The sequence below is a fragment of the Peromyscus leucopus genome, chromosome 23 (assembly GCF_004664715.2).
Source record: "Peromyscus leucopus breed LL Stock chromosome 23, UCI_PerLeu_2.1, whole genome shotgun sequence".
In the NCBI taxonomy this organism is placed as follows: domain Eukaryota; kingdom Metazoa; phylum Chordata; class Mammalia; order Rodentia; family Cricetidae; genus Peromyscus; species Peromyscus leucopus.
The window spans coordinates 5234331-5249057 of NC_051082.1; the positions used below are offsets into that span (position 1 = coordinate 5234331).

At 51.9% G+C, this 14727-nt stretch overlaps 1 protein-coding gene across 16 annotated transcripts in view; it reads right to left on the minus strand.

Annotated features, from left to right (window-relative positions):
• Positions 1-7176: 7176 nt before the first annotated feature.
• Git2 (GIT ArfGAP 2) overlaps positions 7177-14727 on the minus strand; it is a 49211-nt gene continuing 41660 nt past the window's right edge. For all 16 annotated transcript variants that reach the window (XM_028854802.2, XM_028854796.2, XM_028854806.2 and 13 more), the window contains 4 exons: positions 13942-14024; positions 13284-13472; positions 10713-10776; positions 7177-10199 (listed from right to left, as the gene is read on the minus strand). In XM_028854802.2, the coding sequence (XP_028710635.1) occupies positions 9987-10199; positions 10713-10776; positions 13284-13472; positions 13942-14024 (549 nt within the window). In that variant the 3' untranslated portion in view covers positions 7177-9986. The remainder of the gene's footprint in view (positions 10200-10712; positions 10777-13283; positions 13473-13941; positions 14025-14727) is intronic.

Below are 14727 nucleotides of genomic sequence, written 5' to 3' on the forward strand. Positions count from 1 at the left end.
ACAATCACCAGGACACAGTCACATGCTTCTCTAACACTAGCTACAGTTCCTTTGTTTCCGCTGCACGAGGCTGACGTACGCGTACACTGCTGTTCCTTCTCTCATTTCCGTTGTCTCCGCCTTTTTCTATTGAAATGGGCTTTTCTAAAGTTCCTTGTGTGACCCCACGTGATCCCCACATCTGCAGCCCTCAGAGTCCTGGAGGGCCCCAGGCTGCTGTGCGCGGCCCTACGGTGTTCGTCTTTAGGAGACACACCACATCTGCAGCTCTCTCGTGAGAGTCCCCACGCTGGACCACGCTGTCCTTGACGCCACTTGACCGGTCACTCCCAAGACTGCACTGGGCATCTAGACCTCACTGGCCACAGCTCTGCTTCTGGCTTCCAGCACACATAGTTGTTTCTGGACCTTTCTGGGCTGTGGATAGAAACTGGTTTCTCGGAGGCCAGGAAGATGGCTTAGTGGTTAGAGGCACTTGTTGCCAAGCCTAAGGATTTCAGTCCTCAAGAACATATGGTGGAAGGGGAGATCAGACTCCTGCAAGTAGCTGCATGTGTGTGCATACACGCTCGCTCACACGCACGTGCGCACACACACATGCATGAAAATCAAGACGTGAGCTGCTCTGAGCACACCTGCAGTGACACCGGTCTCTTCTAGCTGTCACCTCAGAAGTGCAGCCCTGAAGGGTCAGGCCTTGACACCTCCCAGGCCTTTCGGGTGACATGAGGCAGACCCTGGTTTCCACATCAGTACCTCACGGGATTGCAGCCTCACTTCCAACTCCTACATCCCCACCATGGAGTTACAGGCGCCTGGGGGTCCCTGCTCAGCTGTCACCAGATGAGTCCAGACTCCATCACAACCCAGAAATCCATCTGCCCTTCTGTGTTCTAAGTGCACAGTTGACAGGAACCTGGGGTCCCAGAGTCTCCCACCTCATCACGGTTCCAGGTGACAGGGACTTCCCTTCACCCCATCTTCTCACGATGTGGTCAGAACTTTTACAGTCTCACACCTCCAGTCGGAGTCACTGGCCTGCAGTGACCTCCCAGAAGCCCTCCTGGAACATGCCACCCTGCATCCTGGCCTGGAAATAGCCTGGGGCAAAGACATGGCTCATGTGCTGGTCTGTGAGAGCTCACTGAAGTGCCCAACCGGGAGGCTGGGGTGTTACACACCAAGACAGCAGCAGACTTGTAAACCAAGTTCTGGAGACTAGTCATGCCTGGATAGATTAAAAAGTGTCTCATCCTGAGTGAGGTAACCCAAACCCAGAAAGACAGTCATGGTATGTACTCACTCATAGGTGGATTCTAGATATAAAATAAAGAACAATCAGACCACAACCCATAGAACCACAGAGGCTATATATATAGCATGGAGGTCCCTAGGATGACTGTGGCTTATAATAAATTTCGATTTTACTCAATTATTGAAAAAAAAAAAGCCAAATGAATGTAAACACATGAACTATGAACCAAAGGCTGAGGGGCCCCCAGCTGGATCAGGCCCTCTGAATAGGTGAGACAGTTGATTGGCTTGATCTGTTTGGGAGGCAACTAGGCAGTGGGACCAAGTCCTGTGCTCATTGCATGAGTTGGCTGTTTGAAACCTGGGGCTTATGCAGGGACACTTGGCTCAGTCTGGGAGGAAGGGACTGGACCTGCCTGGACTGAGTCTACCAGGTTGATCGCAGTCCTCGGGGGAGGATTTGCCCTGGAGGAGGTGGGAATGGGGGTGGGTTGGGAGTAAGGGGAGGGAGTGGGAGGGGGGAGAATAGGGGAACCCGTGGCTGATATGTAGAATTGAATGGTATTGTAAAATAAAATTTAAAAAAAAAAAAGTGTCTTAAAAGCAGTAATTACAGAATTCCAACTTTAAGGAAGCAATATGCATTATGGTGATTTCTAACAGGGTAAATGGTGTTTTTCATTCTGGCGAGTGTCTGCACAGGGTAAATGGTGTTTTTCATTCTGGAGTGTGTCTGCTCAGCCTGGTTTATATTTTGCTGGGGAGAATCCAGCCAGAGCCTCGTATGTTTGGCAAGCACTCACCAACTGGGCTACATCCCTATCCACGTTGTTTTCATTTTGGGTATTTGTCTATATTTCCCCACAGAAAACAGCTGTAGCCTTTGAAACGCAATTTTAAAAATAAAACAGGGCTGGTGAGATGTCTCAGCACACAGCAGAGCCTGCTGCCCAGCCTGGCCGCTGAGTCCAACCTCTGGGACCCTCAGAGAGAACGGATTCCTGCAAGCTGACTTCTGTAAATAAAAAGATAATAAATGTGAAAAACAGATGATGTAAGAGGCAAACACTGGAGATAATTAAAGTTACCCGAGCTCCTATGGCATGCCCCCAGCAGGAAAATTCCTGTGAGAGTGTAGGAGTCTCCTGTCAGGGCCAGGCCTGTAACATCAATCCATGTGAGTCGATTTAATGGGTAACAGAATTTATTAAGATATAAACTGAGGAGATACACTCATGAATACAGAATGGAGTAGCCAGCTGAAGTTGTCCTCTGATCTGACCAGGAAGCAGGCAGCAGGGACAAGGGACTCACGACTCTTCTCCCTTACTTTTTAAGAGGCCACATACAACGGCAGGAAGTACCGCCTCCTTTGAGCCCTATAGCCCAAGGTCATGGGCGGAGCAAATACCACTACATTTCCTCTTTTTGTCTAAATAAGAAGGTTCTAAACTTAATGCAAACTATATACAATAAGAATGATTATCAAGTATTGTCCAGGAAAAACAAAGGGTAACCACATAAACAAAAATGGAACTACAACCAACAAGAACAACAACCAACAAGAAAGACATGCTGAATGTCTAGAAATGTCCAGATCATAGGTAAATGGCAAATTACTGAGATTACTCCGGTAGCTGTCCTATGTGAAGATTCTAGCTCTGGTACTAATATGTTCTAGCTAAGATACGAGAAGATTGTAACTGTAACTAGCTAGTCTTCAATCCCATCAAAGACCTGAGAAGTAACATAATAATACCTGAGAAAACAGAAAATGTAAGCAACCAATTTCTGAAGTTCTTATGAGAATAGACAGAGATAGTTGGCAGCCTGGACAGTCACCTAACGTTTCTCAGCATTGTTGGGACATCCAATTTGTCTACAGGCCTAGACTATCTGACAGACCATTTTCAGAAGCAGGAATTTTGAAAGACCATCTTACCCTGTCTTGGCAGAGTTCAGTAGTCGCTTTTCCTTGTGTCCTGCTCATCCAGAAAGGACAGCATTTGTACTGTCAGCAGTCAAGGCAAGGGCAGTTCTTTGCCCAGCAGGCCACTTTGTGCCAAGAAGAAGACAAACTTCCAAATGGAGTGTCTTAGAAGCCCAACATTCTCTCAGGATCAGTTTGGTGCTGCCAGGAGCAATTGTGTCTCACGCCAACAGAATTATAAGTTATCAAAACACTTAAATGCCATATTCTCTAGGCCTATGAAGTGTTTGAAGATTACCTATCCATCTGACATATGTTTCTGTAAATCTGGACAACCTAACATAACTATAGAAATGTCAAGCATGGGTGACTATAATTCTGTAAGTCTTATCCACCTAAATAACCTAAGGACTAAGGCTACACATTAACAAGGTAAACAATCTGTAAGCAGATGTACAGTATAAGGAAAATTACATCAAAATTTTGACAATACACAAAATATCTTACATTGAGGTAGAAATATATAGTACAATATGATAACAATATCCTTAATATGTATCAATATACAAAATATCCTAAACAGAGGTAGAACATACATACAGTATGGTGAATGTAACTTTACATTTGTATTAATATAAAAAATATTTCAAATAGGAGTAGGAACATGTGTACAATACAACAAATATAATTTTGTATTTGTATCAATATACAATTATCTTAAATAGGAATGTAAGGATAGTTTACATTTGTATTAAATATATAAGAATATGTATCAGCACAGATTATCTACGGCTGATAGTTTGCTAAGTCAGTTTACTGGCAGATACAATAATCTGCCTTAAGATACTATGCCTATCCATACATGGAGTGTATACCAGTCTCAGGGGCCTCTTCACAAGTTCTGTGAAGCCAAACTGGTCCTGGAGATGCACACAAGCTTTGTCAGCTGCCCTGAAGTCTAGAGGATGAAGGGCCCACAGGGCCTTGGAAAGACTGCGTGGGTTCCTCACCTGGGCCTGGGGTCACAAGTGGATAGATACTTCGTAACCCTGCAGCTGTGGCAGTCACATTGAGGGAGAGCGCCCAGCCCTCCTTGGCCCAGGCTCTGGTTCCGGTCAGTGCCCATCACACAGCAGTCAGATGACTCCTCTTGGGCCCAGGTCTTCTGTCTGTGAAATGAGGAGTACGGAAATGTAGGATGTGGGGAACTTCAACAGGGAGCTCAGGAGACCTAGCCTTCCAGGGGATGCCTTCCGTGTGTCTGCCAGAGGTGTGGGCAGAAATGTCCCCATTTTAACCAGGAGCCGGCCATCCTTCATTCTTCGGCCTTGCCTGGGGATGGCCCTCCTCTCAGGACACAGGAGCCTGGCGTGGGGTGGGCTGGGGTGGGGGCTTCTCCTCTCCTCATCTCCTGTCAACATGCCCGTGGAACCTGTGGTCCTCAGACCATTCCTGCTGGTGAACTGGGCAGTGGCTTCACTGAGACCGGTGTCTAACAGCAGAAGGTAAGGGATGCCTCGGTGTCCAACAACCAGAACCGATGAGAAACCCGTGGGGAAAATGTGGCACTGGCAGACAAAACAGACTGGGGGGGGGGGGGAGCCAGTCTGGACCCCCTCCTGGCCTCCTCCTTTTATATAAAGACAGGCCTGCTGTCTATACGGGATGTCCATTCGCCTGGGTTCAGAGCACAGGCCTTGTACTCTGGGCTGCTCCATGACTACCTGTGTTGGAAGGTCTGAGCCTCAGGCTCCTCATCTGCAGAATGGGGAGGTTTCAATTCCTAGTTCCCGGGTGTTGGATAACTGGCTGCAAGATAGAGAGACCCTGGCACGGTGGGCGTGGGGGACTGTAGACCGTACTGGAGGAGTACCGAAGCAGGGTTCTGGATGGACAGGTCAAACTGCAGGTTCAAAATGTGCCCATCTCTAGGTGTTCTGGGCATGAGATGGAGCTTAGAGTAGGCAAAGAGAAGCCAAGGCTAGCAAAGAGAAGCCAAGGCTAGCAAAGAGAAGCCAAGGCTAGCAAAGAGAAGAAGCCAAGGCTAGCAAACAGTAGAAGCCAAGGCTAGCAAACACAAGTAGCCAAGGCTAGCAAACACAAGTAGCCAGGGCTAGCAAACAGAAGCCAAGGCTAGGTGAGTGTCAGCCTGGGCTTTTGAAGGAGAGGCTGACCGAAGTGGACCCGAGAGAGGGCAGACAGGAAGGGAGGATGACTCCAGGGAGGGGAGGTGTTGGGAAGAGGGGGTTTTGTAGGCCGGGGCTCTGGAGTCACTGGAGAGATGCCCCATTTGGGAGACAAATTGGACTAAGTTCTGAGTGAGTGAACCGTTTGGGAACCTGGGAAGAGAGGAAGCTGTGGGGGGTGTGGGGTGGGGAGCAGGAGCCCGGTGTGCAGAGCCGAGGTCATGGCTGCCTCTCTTGGAGACCTGCTTCATGGCCGATGCCCTGTAAGTGGAAAGCAGGTGCAAGGATTGTATGGGCTGAAGCGTGGAGAGCGCGCCATGGTCAGAGGGCAGAGGTGGGCGCCCTCTGGACTTGCTCCTGGACAACCTCCCACTCCTGGCCTGCTGGGAGGCAGACAGGTCCCTTGGGTGCCTGTGTGAGGTGGCCTGTGCTTGGCCTACAGACGGAGGGCATGTTCACACAGTGCTGAGGCATGGCCGAAGCTCAGCAGTCGACACCGGACAGTCCAGGTGCGAGGAGGGCCTGAGACGCTCAGCACAGCCCCTGCTGGGGAGACCCCAGGCTTTGGGTCACAAGCTGAGCAGTCTTCATGGCGACCTGGCAGTGGGGCTTCGAGGCTTCCAGAGCTCCAGTCTGCTTTGCCACATTCTCAAAGATGCCTCATTGGATGGACTGTCAGGCCCCTCACCATCCCCAGGCGGGAGCGCCCCGCCTTGTGTGCGGGTTTCTTCTGTCAAATGGAAGGAAACACATCTTCCTCCATAGGTTGCTGAAGACTGAAGTGGCCATCTATCCTGTGCGTGTCTGTGGGTGTGGACACGCCCTGGGGCATTCATGGCTTTGGAGGACAATTCAAGGAAGCTGGTGTTCTCGACCATGTTCTGGGTTCTGGGTTCAAACTCAGCTTATCAGGCTTGGAGGCAAGTGCCTTTACGGCTGAGTTATCTCACCAGTACTTGGAAGAGGTCACCCACGTAAAGAACTGAGCAGTGCTAATAGTCACGGTCGATCGTCAACAGCAGCTGGGATCATGTCATGATCAAGAGGAGTGCTGTGTGTGCACAGACCTGCGAGCATCTACAGCAATGTCGTCCGGCGCGGTACAGACGGGCAGCAGCAACAGCCCCAGGGGCACCCACACAGCCAGGCCAGCCTCGTATGGCTCAGCAATTCCACAGGGCTTCTTGGGAACCTGGCCCCGGAAGCACTCTGGGGGTGAGCTGTTGGGTGTGACCTGTGGACTGTGGGCTCTCCCTAGATGTCCTCCCTAGCAGGGAGTAACGTCCTGCCTTTCTGAGGCTTCATTTACCGGAAGTACCAAGTTACTTCTCCAGAAGACTGGGTGGCCCCGACAGACCCAAGCACACGGCCCCCACGCAGCTGGAAGTGAAGACTGCTGGGAAGGGGTGAGGCCCTTCAGCACGAACTCCTTCTGTGACCTGACTGCCTGCTGGGAAGGGGTGAGGCCATGTGAGTTAGGCTGGCTTGGGATGACCTAGACATAAAGGGCCAAGTGCACCAGGGTGGGCATGATGGCATATGTCTGTAGTTCCAGTGTTCAGGAAGCCGAGGCAGGAGGATGACTGCTCAAGGAATGCCTGAGCTACAGATTGAGACCCTGCCTCAAATATAAAACACACAGGCTGCATGCTAAACACAGGAAAGAGAAGGCTAAGCTGGGCGCCCCAAGGTGGGGAGACTCAAACCACCCCTCCTCAGAGATACAGTGGCGTGAGGGCCTCCCCACCCCTACCCAGTGTCTGGAGACGTCCAGCAGCTGGAGGAGAGCAAAGTGACCACAGGAACTTGAGGAGACTGTTTATTGCATAACTGGCAGGGACAATGTCCAGAACAACGGTTTTACATGAGGGGACAGCGACGTCAGGAACCGGATGTTTAATGACAACGGGGGCCGGTGCAGGCGAAGGAGTGACGCAGGTAAACACCGGGCGTGACATGCGTCTCCTTCTGTCTGTGCAGCATTCTGTTTTGTAAGAGCACGGGTCATATTCAACTAGCACAAGGAAGGAAAGGAGACTGACTACAAGAGGCTCCCGGGAGCTGTGGAGGACTCGCTGGAGGCAGGGGAGCACCCCACGCTGTGTGATTATAGTCCCGACTGTGTGCAACCCTGGACTCGAGTCTTTGGCAAGTAAGAACCGTCATGCCGAGACCACGGTGCCTTCTGCAAATGGAGCTTGGGGCGGGGCCTGCTCACCAACAGGACCTTCATCCTCTCGGTCCTGGGAAGTGGGGTACGCAGGCAGGCAGGAAGAACGGGGAAGAAGGGACAGAACAGCTGGATTGGACGCAGGGCTGACTTGCGCAAGGCGATGGGACCCACAAGCAAAACCGGCCAGGACAAGCGTTGAGACAGGATGCATTTGCCTATGGGAGCAGAATGTTCTGACCCCAGGTTTCACGAGGGGCTGTGTGGGGCACCTCCTGCTGTTTCCTTGGCCTCCACCTGGAAGCTTCGGCCTGAGGAGCACTCAAGACTGACTGAACTCTGGTGTTTTTGAGAGCAGTTGGAAACGCTGTACTGGCCCTGTGTTCTTTAATTTTCTACAGACAGTGTCCTCTGGGGCAGGTCCTTGCCTCTAACGAAAAATTCTCTTCCAAGAAGCTTCCAACAGAGGCCTGTCCTCCCCGGGGATCATGGGAACCAGCTTAGGATTGGAACCCGCTCCGCAGAGCCTGCCAGGAAGGGCAGCAGAGTCCTTGAAGCATGCAGAAAAGCTTGTCAAAGTCAATGCCTGAGCTCAAGCTAGCAGACCCCTTTGGGAAAGGCGCTCCTGGGCATCCAGCAGCCATGTGGCATTTAGGGTTTTATGGACAGATAAGTGGGCAGAGTTTCTGGAGTGCTGGCCCTTTCCCATGCACACAATGTAGGCAACCTGACCTGGAGAACCTGACTGGCGGTGCTGTTTCCGGGAGGAAACCTGCACCTTGGTCATTCCCACAGAGCACACGGGAGGAGACCGGCAGTGACCTCATGGCAGGTGATCGCTGCCTTCCAGGGTTGGCTCAGAGGCTGCTTCTGGTGGCCAGTAAAGCCAGCCCTCCTCGGGAGGCAGAGCCGGCAGATCTCTGTGAGTTCGAGGCCAGCCTGGTCTACAGAGCCAGATTTAGGACAGGCACCAGAACTACACAGAGAAACCCTGTCTCGAAAAAAACAAAAACAAAAACAAACATACAAAAAGCCAGCCCTCATGTTACAGTTTACAGACCCCAGCAGAGGCTGTGAGAGGCAGCCTAGAGGCTACAGGTCACTTCCGCCTGTTCAGTGGGCATGTCTGGATTGACTACCCACATTTCTAACTAGAAAAATGGCATAAAATGACCCAAATTTCTGGTATTTGGAAAAACCAAAACTTTAGCAACTTCAAGTCTGTTTCTCCACAGCAACAGGAGAGGAGGGAGAGGGAGAGGAGCCGCTGTCCTTGCAGGCCGGGCGGGGCTCCCCCGCTGCCCTCTGCCCTGCTGGACACATGGCTGCCTTCACAGCCATACACTGCCTGTGCTCTCAGGTCAGGGCCTGAGTTCCACCCATACGAAACAGATGGGGTAAGCTGGGACAGATGGGCTGGGGCATGAAGAAAGAGCCTGAGGTAATGTGAACCCCAGTGCTGCTGTGGTCTGGGTGTCAACCTCCTCCCTTGCAGAGCCATGGGAGAGCGGCAGTCAGCTGGAGCATGCTGAGAACTACCTCATCTCTAAGTAGCAGCGAGGTGAAGGGAAGAAACCGAGGCCATGTCTTACCTGGGAAGAAACCCTTCCAGAGCAGGAGTCACGGGAAGCTGTGAGGGGTCACAGAATGAAGGGCACTGTGGTGTCCGCCCAGTGCAAGAGCCGTGGTTCTCTTTGCAGTAAGTTCTCAGTGAACGTCAGGCTGGGGGGAAGGTAGGTCCCTGACAGTGGGTGCTGCTCATGCTCTGAATGTGGCCCACTGGAACCCGATGTAGAGGGGGGATTCATAACTACTATTTGGACATTATGGAGACATCAGCTGATGGTAAAATCTTTATAGATAGAAAATCAAGATAAAAATATTAAATAACACACACTTAACATGATATAAAAGTTAGATATGGGTCATTTCCTTGTCTCTCCTAAGAGATGCGCTCTCTTTAGAAGAGGCAAGGACCCTGCTCTCCACACGCGCCTGGAGATACCCCGAGCTCTGGGAGTCTACGGCAGGATGGACAATCTACTTATTGCACGATGCTTGGAAGGAACAGAAGTCATTTTTTAAAAATCCAACTCTCTTAAGAAAAGGTTTTACTAAAAATATCAGTTATAGTTTCAGCCATGGGCAGAGAGTTGTAAGGGATGGAAGAGTTTTAGCAAACTCTGCACAGAGACTTGAAACACATCTGGTCATGATCTAAGCACCTGGTGACAGGAACACAACAGGAACGAAGCTGCAGACAGGCACAGGTAAGGCAACGGTAAGTTACAGTCAGAAGTCTGTTAGAAAACATGCAAAAATAATACTGAGTTTTCTTTTAAAAGTTTCAAATCATCATTAACGTTTCTATAAAAATCTGAAGAGTTCAGGTCTACACCGAAGCCGGACTTCCAGAAGCCTAGAAAACAGGGCCGCGCCTCACAGCTCAGTTGTTGTTCTCTTTGGTGGTGATTGTGACCAGCTGTTTGGCGGCCTTGGCGATGTCATAGGCACACTGGATGACCTGCTGTGTGACCAACTGCACATCTGTGGGCAAGCTTGCGTCTCCCGGGAGGGCCTTTCTGCACTCCGACTGGAGCCGGTAGGCACTGGACGTCAGTAACCGGAGGGAAGTCCTCACCGTGTCAGACTTGGGTTTCTAAAACGAAGAGGACAGCGGTAGGCTGTGGGCTGCAGGGCAGACCCCGGCAGCAAGGAGGAAGCCCGCCCGAGAGCACTCGGAGTTGTGTTTTAAACGTTACCAGCTTCGCCAACAAGGGCCTAAGCAGTGAGGAAATGCTTACATTTCGGAAGAATTTTAGAAGTCTGTGCTGTTTTAAGGCATTTGGAGATGATCTTATAGGCAGCACATTCTAAACTTTACTCTATTGCCTTGCCTTGCCACCTGACTTCCAGATCCACGTCTCACTAAATCTGATGTTTGTGCATAATAAAAACATCTTAAAGTCCTCTGAGGTGATGTGTTTAAAGCCATGTGCTACAATGTAAGAAAAAGGCTGTGGGTCACTGTACAGCTCCACAGCAGAGTGCCTAGTACACGCAGGGCCCTAGGTTTCATCCCAGCACCCCGCTCCTCACCAAAGACAATCCATAAGGTCCGGAAGCAATGATGAGAAACTCATTCAAAGAGAGCTGGGAGGAAGTGACTTACTTTGGGGAACAAGGCTGCCATCTCAGTAACGGCGACATGGATTCTCTCCGAGCAGGGAATATAACTGTAAGACATTGAAGAGGCCGTTAAGAAGCAGCTCAAATGATTCAGAGGTCAAGAGTGCTCAGCGGCCAGACAGGTTCCATTTCCACTTTGTTAATGCAGGGGCTGAGGCCGTGTGCACCCGAGAGCAGACACACAGCTACAAAGCAGGTCCCCCTCTTTCAGGAACACACGTTCACCCTGTAACAGTCCCCAGGCCTCGAATTTGCACTATGTGCTCTGGGCCACAGAGATGAAGACAACCACGCGCCTAGCCTGCTCCCTTATTTCTCCTATCTACCTTCCAGGTTTCCAGGAGGAGGAGCAATGGTCCCGTGCCAAGTTCCATGAAAGTGAAGAAGAAAGGACTGATAAAAAAAAAAAAAAAGTCCCTCCAATTCCACCAGTGCCTCCACCTCACCATGTGCTGCTTGGCCACAGAAGGAACACAGCTCCTTTCCTTCGGCTGCTCCGAGAGCAAGGAGATAACAGCTTCATATTGCCATCTGTAAAAAGCCTCTTTGCACGCAGGCATGGTGAGCTGACTCGTAATGAGAAAGGGGAGAACCGCCAGGCGGTGGAGGCGCACGCCTTTAATCCCAGCACTTGGGAGGCAGAGACAGGCGGATCTCTGTGAGTTCGAGGCCAGCCTGGGCTACAGAGTGAGTTCCAGGAAAGAAAGGTGCCAAAGCTACACTGAGAAACCCTATCTCGAAAAACCAAAAAAGAGAAAGGGAAGAACCAAGACCCCGGCTTTAAGCAGGAGTCTTATCTGAGGCACCCTGACAGAGCGCAGGGGATTCACTACAGCACACCTGTCAGGTCTGCAGCCTGGGGAGGGATGATGTGCTGCTCTAACACAAGCTGATGGGGACTGAGTGACAGTTCTGAATGCAACACTGCCACCAAGCCTTGGCTATGTGTGCAGGACTTCCTCGCTGCCTGGGAGGGACATGGGCACTGGTGAAGAATGTTGGTAGGCACTTTCTGCAGAGAAACACTGCCCGGACTGCTGTAGGTTTAGCCTGATGAAGGTGTTCCTAATCACCACAGACTCAAAGCCGCAAGCAAGTAACAATCTTTCCTTGTTTTTTTAAAACCATAAAACTGACTTCTGAGTAAAGACTATCAAAAGCCATCTCTATTTCTTATATTTTTGGTTGTGAGCCTAGCCTTTAACGGCTGAGCTATCCCTCCAGCCCTATTTCTAACTTTATATTAGTGTGTGTGTGTGTGTGTGTGTGTGTGTGTGTGTGTGTGAGCGTGAGCGCGCACACACATGTACGTACACCCATGCCGAGGACAGAGACAGGACCAGGAGCACATGAAGCTGCAGCAGAGCCGGGCTGGGGGTGAAGGAAGCCCGCTGGACTCAGGCAACTAGAAGCGAGATGGAGGTGTGGAGGTGCAGACGGCCTAGGGAAACCTGAGTGACAGCCATGTGATGAGGACGCAGGCGGGGAGGAGGCGGTGGCGGCTGTCACTAGCCCAGCACCAGGTCCATGTGAAAGCTCAGAACACCAAGTCAGTAATAAAGAGGAAATTCCCTAGGCCAACTCTAGCTTTAAATCGGAAGCATAAGCCAATGATTTTGATAGCATTTTTCTGATCTTCAAGTGAAAGGAGAGCAAGTCATTAAAGGTGCTGATGAATTTCTACATAAAAAAATCCCCCTAAATTGAAGCAAAGAAGATATGGCAATCGTTGAAGCCGGAAGTCTCAGGGTACATATTTATCTGTATTTCTGACAGCCACCAGTGGTCAGTGTAAGCGCAGCTTGAAACACCAGCAGTGTTTCTAACTGTAAGGAATCACTCGTAGAGCACCCCGACAAACGGGGAGCACTCGGCAGTGGTTCTTGTGTGAGATCCCTCATCACTGTCAGGTGGTGTGGGGGAAGCTGCAGAGCACTCTGCTCTATGCAGGAAGGTGCAGTCTCCTCCTGCCACGTTACCATGGGCACCTGTGTGTGTGCGTGTGTGTGCACGCAGGACGCCTCCTGTCTGGAAGCCTAGTCCCTGGTGGACTCTAGCAGCAGTGGTGGCCTTCGAGCTGTGAGGTGGTTTCCTCCCCTGGGCTATCCCCAGACACTGCAGCTTTATTTCTGGATGTATTTACTCTAGATGACTTTGTAATGTGATGAAAACACAAAACTCCACACTAACATCCCCAGACTCGAGCCACACACGTGTTCACGTTCCCATCCACCCGGAAGTCAGAGCAGAACTCAAGCAGCCCTGCTGGCCTGGGTGCACACTCAGAGCACACCCACCCTGCTGGCCCGGGTACACACTCAGCACCCCCCCCCCGCCCCCCGCTGGCCCGGGTGCACACTCAGCACACCCACCCCGCTGGCCCGGGTGCACACTCAGAGCACACCCACCCCGCTGGCCGGGTGCACACTCAGCACACCTACCCCCTCCCCCCCCCCCCCCCGCTGGCCCGGGTGCACACTCAGAGCACACCCACCCCGCTGGCCCGGGTGCACACTCAGCACACCCACCCCACTGGCCCGGCTGCAGCTCGTACCTGTCGTGTGTGTTCTCCTGGGCCGCTCTGAGGAGCTCCTGGATGTTTTTGGTGATCTGCTCAGTCTTCCGGATGACATCTTCTGTGCTGGGGAGCGTGGGGCTGGGGACCAAGTGGGGCTCCGCTGTGTCGGGCAGTGAGCCGTCACCGGGCCACACCACACTCCTCTGCCGTCCTTTCCGGTTTGGCCTGTGGACAGTTAGGAAGGCTAAGCCCGAGGAGCGTGCACTGTTTCCGTGGTTCCCCTCTCCTGCCTAACAGGAGACCCACAGCCAGGCCTGCCTGTCACCGGCACTGCGGCCACACTCCGCCTTTCACTTTGTCCTGGCTGGAGTTAGGGCTGCTGGAGACAGGGCGAAGGAGAGAGACGGAGGAAAGTCAGGTGGGGAGGGCAAACAGCCACCCCAGGCTGCCGACTCCTTGAGAAACAGGAGGGTGCAGCAGGCTGGCACAGGGGCAAACGGACGGCACTGAGCTGGTGATGTGAGTGCAGAAGACAGACACAGACACAGACACCAGGAAACCCAAGCAGCTTCAGACCGTGACGGTCTGCAGAGCAAGGGGTGAAGGCGGCCCAGGCATCGTTGTCTGTGCTCACAACCCCACGGCCCCGCCCCACAGCCCTGCCCCATGGTCCCCGGCTCCCTCCTGCACATACACTGTGTCATCCGGCTCAGTGTCATAGGGAGTGTTGTCATAGTCGCTCTCCGGGGTGCTGTTCTGCTTCTCCAGCCTGGATGCCTACGAAAAGAGATGGGGCCCATTAGTTTTGAGCATCCCATCCTTCCTCAGTCCTCCCAGGGAGGCACGCCTGTCAGGCTAGGTTACCTTCACACCCAGAGCTCCCTTGGGACAGGAAGCGGCCCTTTAGTGGGAACGCAGTGAAGGTGAGTGAACACCGGGTCCACGTCTCCAGAACAGACACACGCATGACAAGGGCACACACGCAAGCCTCTCCTTAGTTCTCAGTGGAGGGACCGAGACGCAGTTAGTAACAAACACAGCGGCATGTGTCTGAGTACACACCTTCAGAGCTGGAAGCTGACTGTACTCCACCTGGTTCAACACCAGAGGGCCAGAAGGACCGAGAGCTGGCTGCTCACCCTCAGGCAGAGTCTGCAGAGGAGCCAAGAGCCGGGCCTCAAGCCTTCTGCAGACCCCCCCATTACCACATGCTTGGGAAGTCTGGGACTGCTGCTAAGAACTGCCTTCAGGGGTGGTTTCCATGAGCCTCTTTAAGAAAGCCACAAGCTGCCTGTGACCCAAATGGGTTAGCCCAGGATGACTCTTAGTTCCACACTACTTGTTTCCCAAAATATTTACCCCTGAAGATGCAAAGATTCAGTCTAACTATGGAGGTTCAAAATGGGCTGAAGATTCAAAGTGGGAATGCCTAAAACATTGCAAGGGAAAGGCAGTGCTATTAGAGGCGGGGCCTCTCAGT